Source organism: Eriocheir sinensis, unplaced genomic scaffold (assembly GCF_024679095.1).
Source record: "Eriocheir sinensis breed Jianghai 21 unplaced genomic scaffold, ASM2467909v1 Scaffold856, whole genome shotgun sequence".
NCBI classification, from domain to species: Eukaryota; Metazoa; Arthropoda; class Malacostraca; order Decapoda; family Varunidae; genus Eriocheir; species Eriocheir sinensis.
In genome coordinates this window covers 103,234-125,000 of record NW_026112226.1, presented here as the reverse complement: position 1 = coordinate 125,000, position 21,767 = coordinate 103,234, and the positions used below count along the sequence as shown (strand labels likewise).

At 44.2% G+C, this 21,767-nt stretch overlaps 1 protein-coding gene across 1 annotated transcript; it reads left to right on the top strand.

The window, feature by feature from the left end:
• Positions 1-2,467: 2,467 nt before the first annotated feature.
• LOC126994725 (uncharacterized) lies at positions 2,468-21,119 on the top strand. Its single transcript, XM_050854015.1, has 6 exons — positions 2,468-2,614; positions 3,628-3,855; positions 4,384-4,477; positions 9,508-9,619; positions 9,956-10,086; positions 21,102-21,119. Exons 2-5 carry the CDS (start codon positions 3,681-3,683, stop codon positions 9,971-9,973), a joined length of 399 nt encoding a protein of 132 aa, XP_050709972.1. The 5' UTR covers positions 2,468-2,614; positions 3,628-3,680; the 3' UTR covers positions 9,974-10,086; positions 21,102-21,119.
• Positions 21,120-21,767: the final 648 nt, after the last annotated feature.

The window sequence follows — 21,767 nt, the reverse complement described above, 5'->3', positions numbered from 1 at the left end:
GAAGAAGAAGAAGAAGAAGATCACCAGCGGCTGTCAGGCGGCAGGGAGAGTAGTGCAGTATGCTTAGTGTAGAGGAGAGTAGTGCCAGAGGAAGAAGTGAGTATGTGTTCACGGGTTTATCTTTCTCAGTTGGTAAATGTGCCAGAACGAACTGTTGTAGGAATCTCCTTGATGCTCCTGTTCCTCTACCATATTGTATAGGAAACCAAGCCATTCAAGATGTACGAGATAACTATAAATATCTTGGGGTCAGGGTGTATTCCTCCCTAAGGTTTCACTTGCATGTGAGAGAAATCACTGGCAAGGCTGGAGGCATTGGTTACTGTATTTTAAAGGGTACCCTTTGCTGATTTCATGAAGGCAGTTTTCATCTCTCATATTCACCCTATCTTGGACTTTGCCTCTGTGGTTTGGTTCACTGTTTATACAGGTGACATGACCCAGGCTTTTAGAAAATGTTCAGAGGAGATGGACCAAGAAAATTGCCGGTTTCCACGATCTACCATATAGTGAACGTCTCGCTAGATTGAGTCTTGACTCCATTAAAGGAAGGTTGATCAGAGCTGATCCTATTATGGTGTTCAACATTCTGAAAGGGTTTTGTCCTAATCTAGGTCACCTCTTTGCTAAAAATCACAACAGACAAGCTTTTTGTGCCTCGTTACAACACTGATGTTCGAGCTCATGTCTTCTCAGTGCGGGTCATTAGCATTTGGAATAATTTACCAGAATCAGTTGTCTTGGTGAATTCTATTAATGCTTTTAAACAGCATCTCGACACTTCTTTTGGTCAAATTTTGTGTGATTTTCATTGACTTTGGGTTGTTGAGTATGACTTTGAATTGTAAAATTGTGTCCTGTGCTGTGCTGTGTCTCCACTCAGGATTGCCAACCTGACTGCATTGTCTTGCCACTTGCTCAAGAGTGTTATGGCAGTGGTTTGTGTGGTCTTGGTGATGCCACATTAGCCAACCATCAGATCATCTAAAGGACAATCTACTTGCTGTCTTGGTTGTAGGCGTCACCTGATTCTAGATGGGGTTCTCCCCATCTAGGTAAGAAATAGGTAAGAAACCACAATAATGAAACCACCTCCAGAACATTGCCCTGGGCTACACCACTCATAACATCTGTCCAGTCAAAACTACACCATTCTTCTATACTCAGTAAGGTCATTAATATATATATATATATATATATATATATATATATATATATATATATATATATATATATATATATATATATATATATATATATATATATATATATATATATATATATATATATATATATATATATACACACACACACACACTATATACGATACCATAAGTAATACTGCCTCTAGAACATTACCCTGGGCTGCACCACTCATAACATCTGTCCAGTCAAAACTGCACTATATTCAGTAAGATCATAAATATATACCACAAATAATGAGACTAAAACATTGCCCTGGGGTACTCCACTTGTCTTTCCCATCAAAAATTGTAACATTCACTTGTACTGTCTGCTTGATAGGTCTCAAATAAAGGAACAAGACTTCAGACAAAAGCCAGATTGGTGAGGATCATTGTGCTGGAACATCATCATCATTTCATAGACGCCTGCTCCTAGGAGCTGCCACCAGGGGACGGCCACGGCAGAAGAGTTTCCAACTGTAACGCATCACAGCAATGCTAGGGATGCTAACACAGGCCTCCCCACAGAGTAGCAGAGGGCAGAGGGCGGCGTGCGGCCCTGCATTGCATCAAATCAGCTGCCCCATCACGGCCATGCCCACGCCCGTCATTCTGGGCCAAGGAGAACCTCGGGTGGCAGGCAGCACAGCGGGGGAGGCGGCGGTGCCAGGCCAGGAGGAATGTAAGGGGGAGGAGGAGGAGAGGTGTATTTTGGGATATCTGTTGCCTTGTCTCTCTGTCCCTCCACTTGTATGATCTTCTACAGTATCTCAGCTTCTTTCTAGTTTTCTCATTGCTTTAGCTTTCCTTCTTCTGGTCTGCGGTGTGTGTGGGCTGCTGGAGTGGATGCTCACAGTGTCAGCCTGCCTCCCTTTCTGCCTGATTTGTCTCTCATAATAATAACTGTAATAAGAAGGAAAAGGAGGAGGAAGGGGAGCTCAAGTTGGCTTGTAACACTTTTTGCTTCAGCTCTTGGAAATCAAACTAAACTAAACCATTTGTTTTACCACTATATGTTTACTATAAATAGTACATTCAAACCTCTGCAAAGTTGTGGTCAATTACTTGGTGTTCCTCTCACAACCCACGCCACAACTGGGCCACAATATTTGCTGATGTGTAGACTGACTGACATCTTGCAGGCTTTTAAGTTTAAATGTTCAAATAATACATGACATTATATCTCATGAAATCTTTATATAACATATGACATAATATAGCCCAAGAATTTATGTACGTATATACTGCATGAAATTACGTCTGCAGTTGGCGATGATATTTACCGTCTGGCGAGGGAGCAGCCGTGGGTGGTGGCAGCAACTCATCGAGCGGCGTGGAGGAGGGAGCCGCCAGGGTGGACCACGCCTACAGCCTGCACGTCACCGCCCGCCATGCACTAAGGGCTGTGGGCGTGCATGACCGCCAACCAAGTAAGGGACATGTTTTTAAACGTATCCTATTTTTGTGCATATGTCCATTTTCCTTGTCCTTGTATATCATTGTGTGTTCTCATCCTGTCCCTGTGTGCCCTGAAGTAAATTCCTTCTGTCCCTGTAAATACTTCTAGTCATAAGAACATTAGGAGTCTGCAAGGGACCGCCACTGTGTGTCTCTGGGTATCCTCCCACACACACACACACACACACACACACACACATTGCAATCCATCTGTGTAGATTATGAATACGAATGATTTAGCTGAAATGAGCAATGAAGAATAAAAATGTATACAAATATTTGGCCCATGAACAACTGTGCTCAACTGTAAAAAAACAAAAATAGATGATAAAACTCTGGAAAATATTGAAAAACGAGGAAATTAACAGCCAGCCTATCTTCCAGCCTCTCATTCTTCTTACCGTTGTCAGAGCAGCGTCCAGCAGGCTTTTATGTTGATGCATTCACTATTCCTTTTCCCTCCTCCTCCTCTCTCTCTTCTCTTTCTCTTCCTGTCTCCCCTTCTCCTTTTCCTTTCCCTCCTCTTTCTCTTCCTTTCCCCTCCTCCTCTTTTCTTCCTATCCCCTTCTCTTCCTCCTTTTCTTCCTCTTCAAAGCATATATATTAGGTAAGGAGTTGGAGGAGGAGATAGAGAGAGAAAGAGAAGGAGAAGGAGTAGGAGGGGGCAGGAAGAGAAGGAGGAGCAGGGGATAGGAAGAGAAAGAGATGTAGGAAGAGGAAGAGGGGGAGTGTGTTTGTAGTGCGAGCCAGTCCTTCAAAACCATTCTGTCCTAAATGTTGGCCCTGAAACATTGGTGTGTGCTCATTCTCTTTTCCTTGGTGAGAGCAGCGTCCAGCAGGCTTTTTTGTCGCTGCTAATGTGATTTTTGTCCATTAAGCTGCCTCCCTTGCTGTTGAAAGAAGCTTGTAGCGACTGCACTCTTCCCTCTGTACGTGCATTGTCTCCTATAGTAATGCCTTGATGAATGCTGCTTTCCCATTTCAGAGACTCAGCCCAGAGGAAGAGCCAGGCCAGCACCACCACAGGGACAGAGGACGATGAGGAGAGTGTTCCAACGCTGCTCCAACTCAAGGTTCATAGGCCACACGCTGAGCCCTGCCAAGATGTCCTGCCAGGTGGTCGGCCTCCACCCCTACACCTCCCACTGGTTCCTCCTGCTGCCCCACTACAAGGATGTGCCAAGTATGCCCTCCAGCCTGCAGTCCTTGGATGGTGAGTGCAGTAACGTGCCCCCATGCCTCACCCACCCTTGCCTTCATGTCACCTGGCAATGCAACTCTGCCTCAGACTCCAGTAATTTATGTTCACCCACCCTGCTGCCAGCATTTGTTAGGATATAGGAACACACCAATGCTTTTTTATTCCCCTTTCTCCTCCTCCTCCTCCTTTAGATAGTCTATTTCAGAGAGACACCAACACAATAACACGCAGCAACGGTATGAAGTTGAAGGGAAACTGATGTAACACATTGGTGCGCAAAAGTTTTTTCAATAATAGAGTCGTCGATCACTGGAATAGACTCCCACCGTCAGTAGTTAGCGCACAGAGTATCAATAGCTTCAAGTCTTCATTGGATAAGTACTTCAGGGATATAAGATTATACTGACCCTTCTTCGCATGTTTTCAGACAGATTGCAGCAAGACCTCAACCTAAATCCATATTATTCTCTCCCACAACCTAGATTGCAAGTAGCGTAAGTTAGCAAAAGAGTAAAGTAACAGTTAATGTCCGCATGGCAGATGGAGTGAGGTGTGGGTGCAGTAAGGTGACAGGTTACTGGTGCGTGCCTAGTACCGCCGGTAAAACGAGGATCAAGCCTCCACCTCACCCATCGTGAGTATTAGGGGGGATTCTGGGGCTGTCCTGTGTAGGCCACTTGGCCTCTTCAAGTCTGCCTGTGTTTCTATGTTCTTATGTTCTTATGTAATGAAGTCATTTTCCCCCACAGCTTAGGTTACCAGTAGTGTAAGTTAAGGGTAGTAATTTCCTCTTATTTCTCTCTTTACTGTAAAATTTCCATGTCCCTTTCTTCCTTAAAGGTACATGGTGTTCTCTTCTAACTATTTCCTGCACGTTGCCGGAGGGAGAGGTGGGTGGGAAGGAGCCTTCATCTTTTCTGTCCTGTTCTACCACACGTAGATTACTAGTAGTAGCGGTAGTAAACTGACACCCTCGCCATAGACCGATAGGTCTTCTAGTGTCTGTTCTTCCTATGTATTCCTCCTCCTCCTCTTCCCCCTCCTCCTCCTGTTTTACTACTCTCCATTATCAATCAGTCAGCCAGCACCAAGCTTAACAAGGACAAAAGGCATATTTAAATGCATTTTTACCATGATAAAAAAGTATAAAAATATAGTGGAAAATTACAGAGTTGGCAATGATTAAATCAAATTGATTTAATCAAATGATTAAATCATTGATTTTTTACTAAAAATCATGATTTTTTTTAACTAAAAGTCTTCCATAAGTTAAATGATGTGCTCCAAAGATGGTAAAGTAAAACAACCTATTCATATGTATTGATTCATTTATTCTCTTCGAGGTATATACCCCCCCCCAAAAAAAAAAAAAAAAAAATAAATAAATAAATAATCCTAAATTGTTTTATCCTCGTGCGCTTATGTGGCCAACTTGCCATTTGTTTTTACTTGGTAAAAATCAGGCGCCTTCTAAGCATCAAAACTATTCCAAGGGTGTCAGGCCTATCAAAACGCCAAAAAGACTATCTTTTCACAGCATCCAAAAAGCTGTATCTTATCAAGTTATAAAAAAGCTTACACTGCCTGGATGTTATCAAATCATCAAAAACACTAGATGGCTTCAAAGCATCAATAATTGATAAAATCAAATCAATGCATCCAAAACTTCATATATTTCCAAAATGTCAAAAACATCTTCAGATCTTAGCAAAACATCTACACATTATGTTCAGGTCCAGCAGATGAAGCGCGAGGCAGCACAACAAGATACATATCAATATCAGTCTTTATTTCAAGTGACTTTTTTTTACAATAAATAACCTAAGAACCATAAAATTGAGAGTGTCATTCTTCCCTCTGAAGACTGGGGGTTGCAATTAATCAGCAGCGTTCAAAACTAGAAATGAAGCAGCAGTATTTCATATCTTGCTGAGTGAATATTTCTAATCACTCCTGCACCTGGCCCCTGCAGATAGGACATGGATACCTCATGGTTTCTGTGACGCTGTTGCAGCCTACACAGACCTGTGCATTATTGCAAGGCCTGAAGCAGATCGTTCTCTCTAGGGGTGCCAGACACACAGCGCAGGGACAATGATTCTGTTGCTGAGAAGGTTGATTTTCTTAGTCAACAGCAGCTTCATCAGCATCATCTGAATCGTATCTGTCTCGAGTGTGGGCCGCCTCTAGAAACTAAAGGTGCCTGTCCATCGTGTGGCCCACAGCTGAGATAAACTGCTTATGAATATACTGTCCATTTCCATGGTGGATCTTACCCCGGATAATGGAGTAGTTGGCCGGCATCTTATTGATAGATGGCACTTTACATTTCTGTTAATTCCTCAGGCTGAAGTGCTCCTGGTGCTACAAGGTACAGACCCGTTCTGATCTGTCAAGGGTATGACTGAGGCTTTCATTGATATTGCCTCGTGACCCCGAACAGAGTATCACTTGTTAGTTCGAGAATTTGGTTCCCAAGTTAGTCTCGATCATACTGTGTCACACCACTTTACTCGTTGATGTAGAAACATTTGCATTAATGGTAGTTGTGATGGTGTACCATTGTCAGGTAGTTGTGATGGTGTACCATTGTCAGGTAGTTGTGATGGTGTACCATTGTCAGGTAGTTGTGATGGTGTACCATTGTCAGGTAGTTGTGATGGTGTACCATTGTCAGGTAGTTGTGATGGTGTACCATTGTCAGGTAGTTGTGATGGTGTACCATTGTCAGGTAGTTGTGATGGTGTACCATTGTCAGGTAGTTGTGATGGTGTACCATTGTGAAAGTCTTAATAACACATAGTGTCATCATGGACTAGACTTTTGATGCTTTGATAACTTTGATTTTTTTTATGCTCTGATGACTTTTAACAATTTGATGCTTTGATAACATCTGGATTTATTGATATATTGATGCCTTCTCATTTTTGATGCATTGAAATGATATGAACTTGTTGCTACACTGATGGGATAAGGGTAAAAAGCTGTTTTTGACAAAATGGAAACATTGGAAAATTTGATGGATTTAGTTTTTTGCTGATTTGATGAAATGACAGGACCAGATTTTGACACATTGATGCTCCCCCCAAAATCCTCCTCCTTTAGTCTTTACTAACTTGGCAGGCAATGTATCATATTAATAACCAAGGTTAGCAACCAAACAGTAACAGAAGTAGATATTCTTCTCTGTGGTAGTAATATAATATTCTGTCATGAAAATGACAACTTCAGGCAACTCTATCTGTCCTAAACCTGCTCCTGTACCAACTACAAACAAGTATTGAACAAGTATGTATCTGGATCCTTGACTGTGCTCAGACTTACAGGCCCTAAACTTAAACTTAAAGTAACCTATGGAGACTTTCAAATCACTCAGCAGGATATATATTTATAAAAAAAAAAATAATAATAATAATAAAAAAATCTGATATTTAAAAAAAAGACTCAATGATTTTTTGATTTCTTTGATTAAAAAAAAAAAATCACCAACCCAGGAAAATTATTCTAGCTACTCCTTCTCCTCTACCCCCCAACACCCCACTGCATTAGAAAGCTGGACAGCATAACGATAGGCTTGATCAAGGTCATTCATTATGTTTGAGTGCCTGCAGTGGCCGGCCCTCACTACCAGTGCATGATGGATGAGTGGAACAGAACTGGCAGCCATGAGGTGGGCGTCATAATGAGACTCCTTCAGGAAAACTAGAATTAATCCTTGGCAGAGAGGACTGGTGCCATTACTTACTAGAACTATCAACAGTGGTGTTCCACAGGGCTCTGTCCTATCACCCACTCTGTTCCTGTTATTCATCAATGATCTTTCCATAACAAACTGTCCTGTCCACTCATACGCTGATGGCTCAACTCTGCATTATTCAACTTCTTTCAACAGAAGACCCTCTCAACAGGAATTACATGACTCCAGGCTGGAGGCTGCAGAACGCTTAACCTCAGACCTTGCTATCATTTCTGATTGGGATAAAAGGAACCTTGTGTCCTTCAATGCCTCAAAAACTCAATTTCTCCGCCTATCAACTCGACACAATCTTCCAAACACCTCTCCCATATTCATCAATAACACTCAGCTGTCACCTTCTTCAACACTAAATATCCTCGGTCTATCCTTAACTAAAAATCTCAACTCGAAACTTCACATCTCTCTCACTAAATCAGCTTCCTCAAGGTTGGGCGTTCTGTAGTCTCCGCCAGTTCTTCTTCCCCGCACAGATGCTTTCCATATATAAGAGTCTTGTCCGCCCTCGTATGGAGTATGCATCTCACGTGTGGGGGGGCTCCACTCACACAGCTCTTCTGGACAGAGTGGAGGCTAAGGCTCTACGTCTCATCAGCTCTCCTCCTCTTGTTGATAGTCTTTTACCTCTTAAATTCCGCCGCCATGTTTCAACTCTTTCTATCTTCTATCGAAATTTTCATGCTGACTGCTCTTCGAAACTTGCTAACTGCATGCCTCCCCCCCTCCCACAGCCACGCTGCACACGACTTTCTACTCAAGCTCGTCCCTATACTGTCCAAACCCTTTATGCAAGAGTTAACCAGTATCTCCATTCTTTCATCCCCTTCACTGGTAAACTCTGGAACAGCCTTCCTTCGTCTGTATTTCCTCCTGCCTATGACTTGACTTCTTTCAAGAAGAGAGTATCAAGACACTTCTCCACCCGAAATTGACCTCTCTATTGGCCACTCTAGACTTATTGCTGTATGAGCGGAACAGTTATTTTTTTTTTTTTTTACATCTTTTTGTTGCCCTTGAGTTGCTCTCTGTGCTGTAAATAAAATAAAAAATAGAAGCCCATTAAATAATGAGAGTAAACTTATTTGCCCGGTTAATATTGATAGAAAATAATAGAATACAAAAAATGGAGAATATATATAGTAAAGTCACAACCATAAGTATTGTATGGCCACGGGGACGCTCACATAACTCACGACTCATGTAACTCTTAGAATGGGAAGGGCAGCTACATGGAGGCTTACCCAAGTTGACCGTATGGGGTGCAGTCAGCGGGTGAGTGAAGAGACGCACCTTAAACATGCTCCTTGTTAGCAGTGGTGACTAGCTGTCAGCAAGCATGCAGGCAGGCCGTCACTGTTTTGCCACCCTCAGAATATACTGCAAGTGTTTGTGACAAGTATAATTATGGCTTGGCCAAAGACATAGTTGCCCCCTTTGTGTTACATGACTGTTGGTAATATTCCTTACAGTGTCTTGCCACCCTCAGAATATACTGCAAGTGTTTGTGACAAGTATAATTATGGACTGGCCAAAGACATAGCTGCCCCCTTTGTGTTACATGACTGTTGGTAATATTCCTCACAGTGTCTTGCCACCCTCAGAATGTGCTGCAAGTGTTTGTGGTTTAACTCTATCCTCTCCAAGGAACTGGAGTACTCTAATGATGGTGATTATTACTGATGTCACTGCTTAACTTGTGTGTGTGTGTGTGTGTGTGTGTGTGTGTGTGTGTGTGTGTGTAACCAATATACATTTTTTGCTCTGCCAGTCACTAGGATTATCTTAGGTTGAATTTCTCATGTTGAAAGTCCGACATCATGTGTAACCAAGCCTAAAACGATTATCTGATCTAGAACTCCTCACATGAAAAGTCCAGCATGATGTGTAAGTCTGTGGCGCGCACCTTTCAGACCCTCCGCGTGCCGTGGATTAAGGCCAACCTTAACGTGTGCATATCTGGTGAGCTCTGGGACCACCCTGCCCTCCCTCACCCACAGGGATGAGCTTATCAAGGAGTGGGCGGTAAGGAGCCAGGCCTCACGTTGCCTCTCTTCCTGCCAAAGAGATAACAGGCTGAGGGTGCTGGAGAAAGTGCTCCTACTCCTTATGCAGTGCTTTTGTTATGTCACTGATTGATGTACTTTGTCTGCCCTTGGATAGGTAAAGAATCATTTAGATATGCAGCATTGCTGGCCTGCTTTTAATGAAGGCTGTTTTCATGCCTCTCTAGGCTCAGGGGATGAGTTCATTGATGATAAAGAATTAAATAAAAGCTCAGAAGTGTTAGAGGAAGGTAGCTGGTGAAGATGCAGCTCCAACAGCCCAACATAACTGCCACTTTTATCCTCCTCCCTGCAGAAACCCTCCACACTCTGACCTGTGTGTTGGCCCGCCATGTGTACGCCCTCGGCCTCAGCAGTCTGCCGCTGGAGCGCGTCGGTGAACGGCGACTCGTCAGGAGGGGCTTCACCAAGCGCTCCGGCCTGGATGTTAGTGCTGAGTGTTGCCTCCCAGATAGTGAAGTCGGTTAGTCTGAATTGGTCTTAGAAATCACTACGTTTACCTCAGTTTACTAAGGAGGAAATTACACTGAAATCTAGGCGTCCGGATTCTGATGTGCAGGGATTTGTAAGGGATGTGAGTGCCTGAGTGTTGCTGTTGGTGTCGTGGAAGTCCAGGAGTCTGAATTGGTCTGAAAATCCCAGTAAAATTTATTTTGCTAACGGGGATTTTGTAAGCTGAAATATAGTTGTCCAAATTCTGAAATGCAGGAAATTCATAAAGTAACAAGTGCCAGAGTGCTGGTAGTGATTCAGTAACAGTCTGTCAGTACAAATTCCATTGCTCTGAAGAATCTTAATTTTATAACCTGAATTTACTGAGGTGGGAAGTTGTCAGCTGATGCAGGATTGCCCAAAGAGACATCCTACCTACCATCCTGTCCTTCATCCCATCCTAAAACACATCCTAGCACCCTGTCCTTGAACCCATCCTAAAACACATCCTAGCACCCTGTCCTTGAATCCATCCTACCATCCTGTCCTTGAACCCATCCTAAAACACATCCTAGCACCCTGTCCTTGATCCCATCCTAAAACACATCCTAGCACCCTGTCCTTGAACCCATCCTAAAACACATCCTAGCACCCTGTCCTTGAACCCATCCTAAAACACATCCTAGCACCCTGTCCTTGAACCCATCCTAAAACACATCCTAGCACCCTGTCCTTGAACCCATCCTAAAACACTCCTAAAACCCTGTCCTTACCCATCCTGCAACATTCGCAGTCTTCGTTCTAATTTTCATTCTTTGGAACACCATTTCTCCTCCTTAAACCTCACCTTCTCTTCCTCACCGAAACACAGGTTTCTGAGGCTACTGACAGTTATCTCTACTCTATTCCTCCTACTATCTCTATCCTAAATTTCAATTCAAAGCTGGATGTTGTGCCAACGTGCGCAACGACATCACTTGCTCTCATGCCCACGACCTTCACTCCAGAATTTTCTACCATCTGGCTAAGACTTCATTGTCATTCTATTACTAAATACATCTGTGCTGTTTATCTCTCACCTAACTCTACTAACTATGTAAAATTCTTTGACTATTTGAACTCAAAATTGGAGCACATCTTGACCCACTCTCCCTTCGCTGAAATCTCCATCTTGGGAGATTTCAATGTTCACCACCAGCTTTGGCTTTCATCCTCTTTCACTGACCAGCCAGGTGAACAAGCCTACAACTTTGCTCTCCTCAATGACCTAGAGCAGTTGGTTCAGCACCCTACTTGTATTCCTGACCATCTTGGAGACAGGCCTAACATTCTACACTAAGAAGACCTCTTCCTTACCTCTAATCCTTCTGCATACTCTGTCAAACTGTTCTCTCCGTTGGGCTCCTCCTCCTTATTTCTGTATCCTGTCCTATCGCTCCTGTACATCCTCTGGACCCACCGAAGAGGCAATGCTTCTGGCATTTTGCTTCAGCTCGGTGGGACGACCTGAGGATGTACTTTTCCGATTTCCCGTGGAATGATTACTGCTTCCAGGATAGAGACCCCTCTGTGTGTGCCCAGCACATCATGGAGGTGATTGTCTCTGGAATGGAGGCATACATTCCACGTTCTTTCTCTACTCCTCACGCTAAAAAGCCTTGGTTTAATCACGCTTGTTCTCGTGCTATAAAAGATAGAGAGGCAGCTCACAAAAGGTTCCAGAGCCTTCGAACACCCGCTAACTTTGACCTTTACATTTCAGCCCAGAATCGTGCCAAATCTATTCTCCGACTTACCAGAACTTCTTTTATCAATAGAAAATGTCAACATCTTGCTTCTTCTAATTCTTCCCGTGATTTCTGGCATCTAGCCAAAAATATCTCCTCCAGTTTCACTTCTTCCTCTTCCTCCTCTCCTTAACCCTGACGGCAGCACTGCCGTCTCATCTGTCTCTAAGGCTGAAGTCTTCGCTCAAACTTTCTGTAAGAACTCCACCTTGGACGATTCTGGGTATATTCCTCCTACTCATCCCCCCTCTGACTCCTTTATGCCTGCTATTAAAATTCTTCCAAATGATGTTTTCTATGCCCTCTCTGGCCTCAACTCTCAGAAGGCTTATGGACCTGATGGAGTGCCTCCTATTGTCCTTAAAAACTGTGCTTCCGTGTTGACACCCTGCCTGGTCAAACTCTTTCGTCTCTGCCTATCAACATCTACCTTTCCTTCCTGCTGGAAGTATGCCTTTGTACAGCCTGTGCCTAAGAAGGGTGACCGTTCCAATCCTTCAAACTACCGCCCTATAGCTTTACTTTCTTGTCTATCTAAAGCTTTTGAATCAATCCTTAACCGGAAGATTCAAAAGCACCTTTCCACTTCTAACCTTCTATCTGATCGCCAGTATCTAAGTTATTCCCAGAGACTGAAGGCTTTGGACTTGTACTCTGTCCATGGTCGGCTGCTACGACATGACATGGTAAAGTATTGGCAAATATTTCACGGTTTTTGTGCTATTGCCCCCGAGGATATGTTTGTCAGTCCACCTCTTGGCACCACAAGAGGCCGTCAGTATAAGGTTGCACCCTAAATCTATTAACAGTGGTGTCCCGCAGGGCTCTGTCCTATCTCCCACTCTTTCCGTTCTTCATTGATGATCTCCTTTCCAAAACGAACTGTCCTATCCATTCTTATGCCGATGACTCCACTCTGCATTACTCAACTTCTTTTAATAGAAGACCCACTCCACAGGAACTTAACGATTCAAGGCTGGAGGCAACAGAACGCTTAGGGCAAGAGGAACCTGGTGTCCTTCAACGCCTCAAAAACACAGTTTCTCCACTCAACACAATCTTCCAAACAACTATCCCTATTCTTTGACAACACTCAGCTATCACCTTCTTCAACACTAAACATCCCTGGTCTATCCTTAACTCAAAATCTCAACTGGAAACTTCATATCTCATCTCTTACTAATTCAGCTTCCTCGAGGCTGGGCGTTCTGTACCGTCTCCGCCATTTCTTCTTCCCCGCACAGTTGCTGTCCATATACAGGGGCCTGGTCCGCCCTCGTATGGAGTATGCATCTTGTGTGGGGGGGGTCCACTCACACAGGTCTTCTTGACAGAGTGGAGTCAAAGGCTCTTCATCTCATCAACTCACCTCCTCATACTGATAGTCTTCTACCTCTCAAATTCCGCCGCCATGTTGCCTCTCTTTCTATCTTCTATCGACATTTTCATGCTGACTGCTCTTCTGAACTTGCTAACTGCATGCCTCCCCTCCTCCTGCGGCCCCGCTGCACACGACTTTCTACTCATGCTCATCCCTATACTGTCCAAACCCCTTATGCAAGAATCAACCAGCTCCTTCACTCTTTCATCCCTCGCGCTGGTAAACTCTGGAACAATCTTCCTTCATCTGTATTTCCTCCTGCCTACGACTTGAACTCTTTCAAGAGGAGGGTATCAGGACACCTCTCCTCCCGAAATTGACCTCTCTTTTTGGACACTCCCTTGACCTCTATTCAGGAGCAGTGAGTAGAGGGCTTTTTTTTTTTTCTTTGTGCCCTTGAACTGTCTCCTTAGCTGTAAAAAAAAAAAAATCCTAAAAATCATCCTAGCACCCTGTCTTTGAACCCATCCTAAAACCCATCCTAGCACTCTGCCCTTGAACACATCCTAAAACACATCCTAGCACCCTGTCCTTGAACCCATCCTAAAACACATCCTAGCACCCTGTCCTTGAACCCATCCTAAAACACATCCTAGCACCCTGTCCTTGAACCCATCCTAGCACCCTGTCCTTGAACCCATCCTAAAACACATCCTAGCACCCTGTCCTTGAACCCATCCTAAAACACATCCTAGCACCCTGTCCTTGAACCCATCCTAAAACACATCCTAGCACCCTGTCCTTGAACCCATCCTAAAACACATCCTAGCACCCTGTCCTTGAACCCATCCTAAAACACATCCTAGCACCCTGTCCTTGAACCCATCCTAAAACACATCCTAGCACCCTGTCCTTGAACCCATCCTAAAACACATCCTAGCACCCTGTCCTTGAACCCATCCTAAAACACATCCTAGCACCCTGTCCTTGAACCCATCCTAAAACACATCCTAGCACCCTGTCCTTGAACCCATCCTAAAACACATCCTAGCACCTGTCCTTGAACCCATCCTAAAACACATCCTAGCACCCTGTCCTTGAACCCATCCTTAAACACATCCTAGCACCCTGTCCTTGAACCCATCCTAAAACACATCCTAGCACCCTGTCCTTGAACCCATCCTAAAACACATCCTAGCACCCTGTCCTTGAACCCATCCTAAAACACATCCTAGCACCCTGTCCTTGAACCCATCCTAAAACACATCCTAGCACCCTGTCCTTGAACCCATCCTAAAACACATCCTAGCACCCTGTCCTTGAACCCATCCTAAAACACATCCTAGCACCCTGTCCTTGAACCCATCCTTAAACACATCCTAGCACCCTGTCCTTGAACCCATCCTAAAACACATCCTAGCACCCTGTCCTTGAACCCATCCTAAAACACATCCTAGCACCCTGTCCTTGAACCCATCCTAAAACACATCCTAGCACCCTGTCCTTGAACCCATCCTAAAACACATCCTAGCACCCTGTCCTTGAACCCATCCTAAAACACATCCTAGCACCCTGTCCTTGAACCCATCCTAAAACCTGTTGTGATACAGTGACTTTACCGTACCCAACGTTTATGTTTCTCGCAAAGACACATGAACCACACCAAGACAACTCCACAAAAGACACACAAACCACTTACCACTAATACAGCAGGGGTGCCTGGCTTTCCCATACAAGCACCTCCCAGCGTTACAACGATAATCCTAACAGGCCTGATAGTAATACCTAGTTGTAATCACTGTAGGAGGCACTTATCTTTCGAAGGGTTTCAAAAGAAGTGGTCTCTTGAAGTAAGTTCTGGAGGAGTACTGTTGTCCTCGAGACTAAGTTTAAATCAGCACTGCCGCGAGTTAATATGGGGCGAAAGCGCTGAGGTGTTGTTAGCTTGAGAGCAGGTGATGTTGTGGGCCGAAAGCCAACCATGTAGGTCAGAAGGGGTATTTTGAATTATCCTTGCCGCAAGGGCAATTATTTATTATTTCATGAAAGGAAACACTGAACTATTGTTATTCCTTTCATGGTAAATGTGTTTAGTCTTCAGGCAGTGAATACGATGATACTGTCTCGGTCTGGGAGCCGATGAGCGAAGTATGTAAGTACCATCCAAGGCTTATTTGAGCTCAGACGATACTCTTAGTTGGCTTGAACTCTTGGCCCGAGACTAGTTCCATAAAGGAAATCGTTAATTTGTCTAATCCCCTGGTTAACTGACCTAATTCCTAACAAAACACATCCTAGCACCCTGTCCTTCAACCCATCCTAAAACACGTCCTTCCATCCTGTCCTTGAACCCATCCTACCATCCTGTCCTTCAACACATCCTAGCACCCTGTCCTTCAACACATCCTAAAACACATCCTAGCACCCTGTCCTTCAACACATCCTAAAACACATCCTACCATCCTGTCCTTCAACACATCCTAGCACCCTGTCCTTGAACCCATCCTAAAATCATGTCCCTTAGCCCTTCCTCAAACCCATCCTGGCACTCCCTCTTCCACCATTAACGGTAAAAAATCCAAATGGGGTAATGTTACCAGTGAGGTTCATCAAGGTTCAGTTTTAGGCATGCTTTTGTTCATTGTCTATTTCAGTGACATAGACAATGGGATAACTGGTGACATGGGTAAATTTGCAGATGACACCAAAATCGGGCGCACTATTAAGACAAGGGAGGATGTTAGAGCACTGCAGGAGGACCTTAACAAACTGTCAGCTTGGTCAGAGAAATGGCAGATGAGTTTTAATATCACCAAGTGTAGCGTACTAAGTGTAGGAACACAAAACCCATTACACGGGTATAGTTCAGACTCCACAGCGATAGGCAGGTCTAAGTGTGAAAGGGATCTGGGAGTGTTGGTGATCTCTGACCTAAAACTAAGGAAGCAATGTATTAGTGCGAGGAATAGGGCTAACAGGGTATTGGGTTTTATTAACAGGACGGTAACCAACAAAAGTGCAGAGGTCATTCTCAGACTCTATTTAGCGTTAGTTAGGCCACACTTAGATTATGCTGTCCAGTTTTGGTGCCCACACTACAGAATGGACATCAACTTGCTAGAATCAGTTCAGAGGAGGATGACCAAGATGATTCAGGGACTGAGGAACCTCTCATATCAAGATAGGCTGAAACATCTAAACTTACATTCTCTAGAAAGATGCAGAGTGGGGAGATCTGATAGAAGTATTCAAATGGGTCAAGGGTTACAACAAAGGCGATATAAGTAAATTACTGAGAATTAGCCAGCAGGATAGAACTCGCAGTAATGGATTTAAATTAGAAAAGTATAGATTTAGGAGGAAATTAGCAAGCATACTTTTATCTAGTTTTTAGAGGCAGGAGCGATGGCCAGAGGGCGGCAGAAGAGAAAGGAATGTATGAGACTGGTGTCTATTAATGTGAATGGTTTAGGTGGTGAGGAAAGAGGAGAGTGATGATTGAAATTTTTAAATGTTAGAGTGGATGTGTTGGGAGTGAGTGAAACACATATTCGAGGAACTGGTGTGAGTGATGGTAGAGAGGGTACGTGGGAGGGTGTGCCTGGGGGTTGTATGGACGGGGATAGATGAGAAGTATGGAGGCAGGAGTAAGGAAGGATGTGCTATTGTGATGTCTGAAAGAGTGTGGACTGGTGTGACTGATTATGGTTGGAAGGGATCAAGAATTGTGTGGGTGAAAGGAGAAGACTGAGAGAAAGGAAGCTTTTTGGGAGGAAGTGAATGCATGTTTGAAGAGTTTTGAGAAAGAAAGGAAACTTTTATGATGGGAGATATGAATGCTAAAGTGGGTGATGAATGTGTGATGGATGTGGTGGGAAAATGGGGATAATGGAGAGTGCCTGGTGGATGTCTGTGCTGAGAGGGGAATGTTCCTAGCGAACACCTTCTTTCAGCACGAGAATATCCACCGATACACATGGAGGAGGGGAGAAGATAATGAGCAAAAAGGATTGATTGATTATGTGGCAGTAGATGAAAGGCTTAAAAAATAAATTTGTGACACAAAGGTAGTAAGAGGAATGTTCGATAGATCTGACCATCTTGCAGTGCTGGCAAAGTTAAAGCTGAAAGAAAAGTGGGTGTTTGAAAAGAAAGGTGAAGTAAAAAATGAAATATTGAAGATAGAAAAGTTACAGGAAAAATAAATAAAAGATGAGTATAACCGTGAGATGGCAGAGGCCTTAAGTGAAAAATGGGAAAGTGTAAAAGATAATACAAATATTGAAAAAGGTTTTGGAACATTTAAAGAAATAATGGTAAATACAACAAAAAAGTGTTAGGGATGAAAGTGGTGAGAGATGGAAAAAGAAAAGGAAATTCCTGGTGGAGAAAAGAGATAAGGAGGATAGTAAAGGAGAAAAGGGAACTTTTTAAGAAAACTCAAGAAAGAAATGTGGCTAAACAAGTAAAAAGGGAAAGGAAAAGAAATATAGAGAATGCAAAATGAAATTAAAACAAGCAATAAAAGAAAGTAAGAAGAGAGTTGATGAAGACTGGAAAAAGACTAAGTGAAAAATATAAAGGGAACAGGAAATCATATTGGAAAGAAGTAAAAAACGAAAGAAATGCAGAAAATATCTCCTCAAATAAAATAAATGAAGTTATGGATGAGAATGGAAAGATGTTGAAAGACGGGGAAGCTGTGAAAGAGAGATGGAGAGAATATTTCAAAAACTTAATGAATTTTGAGGATGGACGTCCAGCAGCTGTAACAGCAGCAGTTTTGAGTAGAGGCAGAGGAGGAGTATATAAAGAAAGAACTATAACATATGAACAAGTAAATCAGGCAATAAAAAGATTATAAAATGGAAAGGCAGCAGGAATTGATGGAATCACAGCAGAAATGTTGAAGTGTGGAGGAGATGAAGTCGTGAAATGGATGGTCAAGATATGTGAAGTAGCATGGGAGGGGGGGTGCCAGCAGACTGGACGAAAGCCATCATTGTCCCAGTTTACAAGGGGAAGGGCAGGAGAGGGGAATGTGGGAGCTATAGAGGTATAAGTCTCCTGAGTATACCCGGAAAGGTATATGGAAAAGTCATAATAGAGAGGGTGCAAAGACTTACAAAAGAGAAAATCAGTGAAGAACAAGGAGGCTTCAGGAAGGGAAGGGGATGTGTGGATCAGATATTTGCCTTCAGGATGGTACTAGAAAAAATAATAGCAAAAGGAAAGAAACTATACGCTGCCTTCATGGATTTGGAAAAAGCTTATGACAGAGTCGATTGGATTGCATTGTGGGATGTTTTAAAGATTTATGGTGTGGGAGGAAAACTGCTTAGTGCAATGAAGTCTTTCTATGAGGATGCATCTGCATGTGTCAAAATTACTGGAGAAACAAGTGAACATTTTGAGATAAAAGTGGGCCTAAGACAAGGGTGTCACCATGGTTATTCAATATTTATATGGATGGTGTCATTAGAGAAATGAAGGGCAAAGTTGGAGAAGTTGGAGTAAGACTGTTCGATGAGGGAAGGAAGTGGGTACTGAATTCAGTACTGTTTGCTGATGACACGGTGCTCATTGCAGAAAGTGAGACTGGCCTACAAAATTTGGTCAGTGTTTTTGACAGTGTCTGTAACAGGAAAAAGCTGAAAATGTCAACAAAAGTAAAATGATGGTTTGTGAGCAAAGTAGAAGTGAGGTTGTAGATTTTGTATGCCCTGAGAGTGGGAATTGAATGTGAAAAAGAATGCAAAATATTTTGAATGGTGAAGAAATGGAGGAGGTCAATGAGTTTAAGTATCTTGATCAGTTATGTGCAAGCATGGTGGTACGGAGGGAGAGACAAGAGAAAGGGCATTGCAAGGAAGAAGGGTGGTAGGGTCTTTGGGACGAATCATGAATGGCAGAAGTGTGAGCATGGAGGTAAAGAGGGATTTGAGAAATACAATAATAGTACCAACCCTCACATATGTAAGTGAAACGTGGGCCTGGAATGAAAGTCAGAGGTCTAGAGTGCAGGCAGTGGAAATGAGTTATTTGAGGAGTGCTTGTGGTGTGAGTAGAATGGATGGAATGAGTAATGAAAGTGTGTACGAGCATTTTGGAATGTGTCACAGGGGTGAAGGGAAGAAGTGTGGAGTGGTGGAAGAAGTGAAGCGACAGACTTTAAAGTGGTTTGGCCACATGGAGTGAATGGAGGAGAGTAAGATGACCAGAAGGGTGTATGTGAGCGAGATAGAAGGAGGGAATGCTTGAGGACAACCTCCAGTGAAATGGAGGGATAGGGTGCAAGAGTACATTAGGGAGAGGGGGGAAAGATCCTTGAGAAACTTTGAGCAGGCAAGGAGGGAGTGTCTGGATAGAGGAAGATGGAAGCTCTTCTGCCGTGGCCATCCCCTGGTGGGAGCTCCTAGGAGCAGGCGTCGATTAAATGAATGAATGAATGAATTATCAAGCATTGGTTTAGTAATAGGGTGGTGGGGGAATGGAATAGACTCAGCAATCACATAGTTAGTGCAGGGACGATAGCTTGTTTTAAGAGTAGACTGGATAGCTACATGGACGAGGATGACAGGTGGCAGTGAGGTGTGGGTGCAGTAAGGTGACAGGGTACTGGAGCGTACGCCCGTACCGAAGGTAGACGAGGATCAAGCCTCTACCTGTAACTCCTGAAACTACACCTCCTCACCCATCGTGAGTAGTGGGGGGATTCTGGAGCTGCCCCGTGTAGGCCACTCGGCCTCTTGCAGTCTCCCTGTGTTCTTATGTTCTTCTTATGTTAGCACTCCTCATAACACCTCCCAGCACCTTCCTTCCTTCCCTTCTCAGCAGCCACACCCTTTAGTGCTGTTGAGGCTGGCAGCACTCCCCCTCATAACACCTCCCAGCACCTTCCTTCCTTCCCTTCTCAGCAGCCACACCCTTTAGTGCTGTTGAGGCTGGCAGCACTCCCCCTCATAACACCTCCCAGCACCTTCCTTCCTTCCCTTCTCAGCAGCCACACCCTTTAGTGCTGTTGAGGCTGGCAGCACTCCCCCTCATAACACCTCCCAGCACCTTCCTTCCTTCCTTCTCAGCAGCCACACCTTTAGTGCTGTTGAGGCTGGCAGCACTCCTCATAACACCTCCCAGCACCTTCCTTCCTTCCCTTCTCAGCAGCCACACCCTTTAGTGCTGTTGAGGCTGGCAGCACTCCCCGTCATAACACCTCCCAGCACCTTCCTTCCTCCCTTCTCAGCAGCCACACCCTTTAGTGCTGTTGAGGCTGGCACCAAACACCCTCATAAAACCACCCAGCACATACCTTCCTTCCCTTCTCAGCAGACAAACCCTTTATTGCTGTTGAGGCTGGCAGCACCCCCCTCATAACACCTCCCAGCACCTTCCTTCCTCCCTTCTCAGCAGCCACACCCTTTAGTGCTGTTGAGGCTGGCAGCACTCCCCTCATAACACCTCCCAGCACCTTCCTTCCTTCCCTTCTCAGCAGACACACCCTTTAGTGCTGTTTAGGCTGGCAGCACTCACACTCATTTCAACTCCAAGCACCTTCCTTACTTCCCTTCTCAGAAGCCACACCCTTTAGTGCTGTTGAGGCTGGCAGCGCTCCCCTCATAACACCTCCAGCACCTTCCTTCCTCCCTTCTCAGCAGCCACACCCTTTAGTGCTGTTGAGGCTGGCAGCACTCCCCCTCATAACACCTCCCAGCACCTTCCTTCCTTCCCTTCTCAGCAGCCACACCCTTTAGTGCTGTTGAGGCTGGCAGCACTCCCCCTCATAACACTTTCCAGCACCTTCCTTCCTTCCCTTCTCAGCAGCCACACCCTTTAGTGCTGTTGAGGCTGGCAGCACTCCCCCTCATAACACTTTCCAGCACCTTCCTTCCTCCCCTTCTCAGCAATCACCTAAGATGGAAGCCTTGGGTCTGCCTGGGTCCCTGCTGCCGCTGTGGTCACTCTCCCCGCCCCTGCCCGTGCTGCAGCCCTCAGCCCCGACCTCACCCTCATGAACTGCTCTGACGTGAAGGTGAGGAGAGTAGAGGTGTTAGTGTTTGTTTCTGTCCCTTTCTTCTTATCCTCTTCACTTGAGTGTCTTTGAGAACTATTTCTTATTTTTCATATTCGTGTCTGCTCATTATGGGGACTTTGATTGTGTCTATACCAGTTTTTACTTCCCCTTGATGCCCCTTTTATTGATCTATAATAATAATAATAATAATAATAATAATAATAATAATAATAATAATGTCTGGTATAGTTTTGATTCAGCCTCCTCTGTGTGTCCCTTAAACTACTGTAATGTCATGGTGGGGAGGGACAGAGGCATTGTGTGTGTTGCAGCCCTCCTGCTGTGTACTCCTGATTGCCTGCACCTCCCCTACACAGGAAACAGAGGGAGGCACCTACATGTGTTTATTAAGGTGGACAGCATGATTCTACTCTCACATGATAACTTCTTCAATGTGATGCCAGGGAATGAAGATGCAGCTAACTCTTGCATTACAAAGTTGGGCAGCTTGACTCTACTCCCCCTTTTTATCCTCACATATGATTACTTGGTCAAC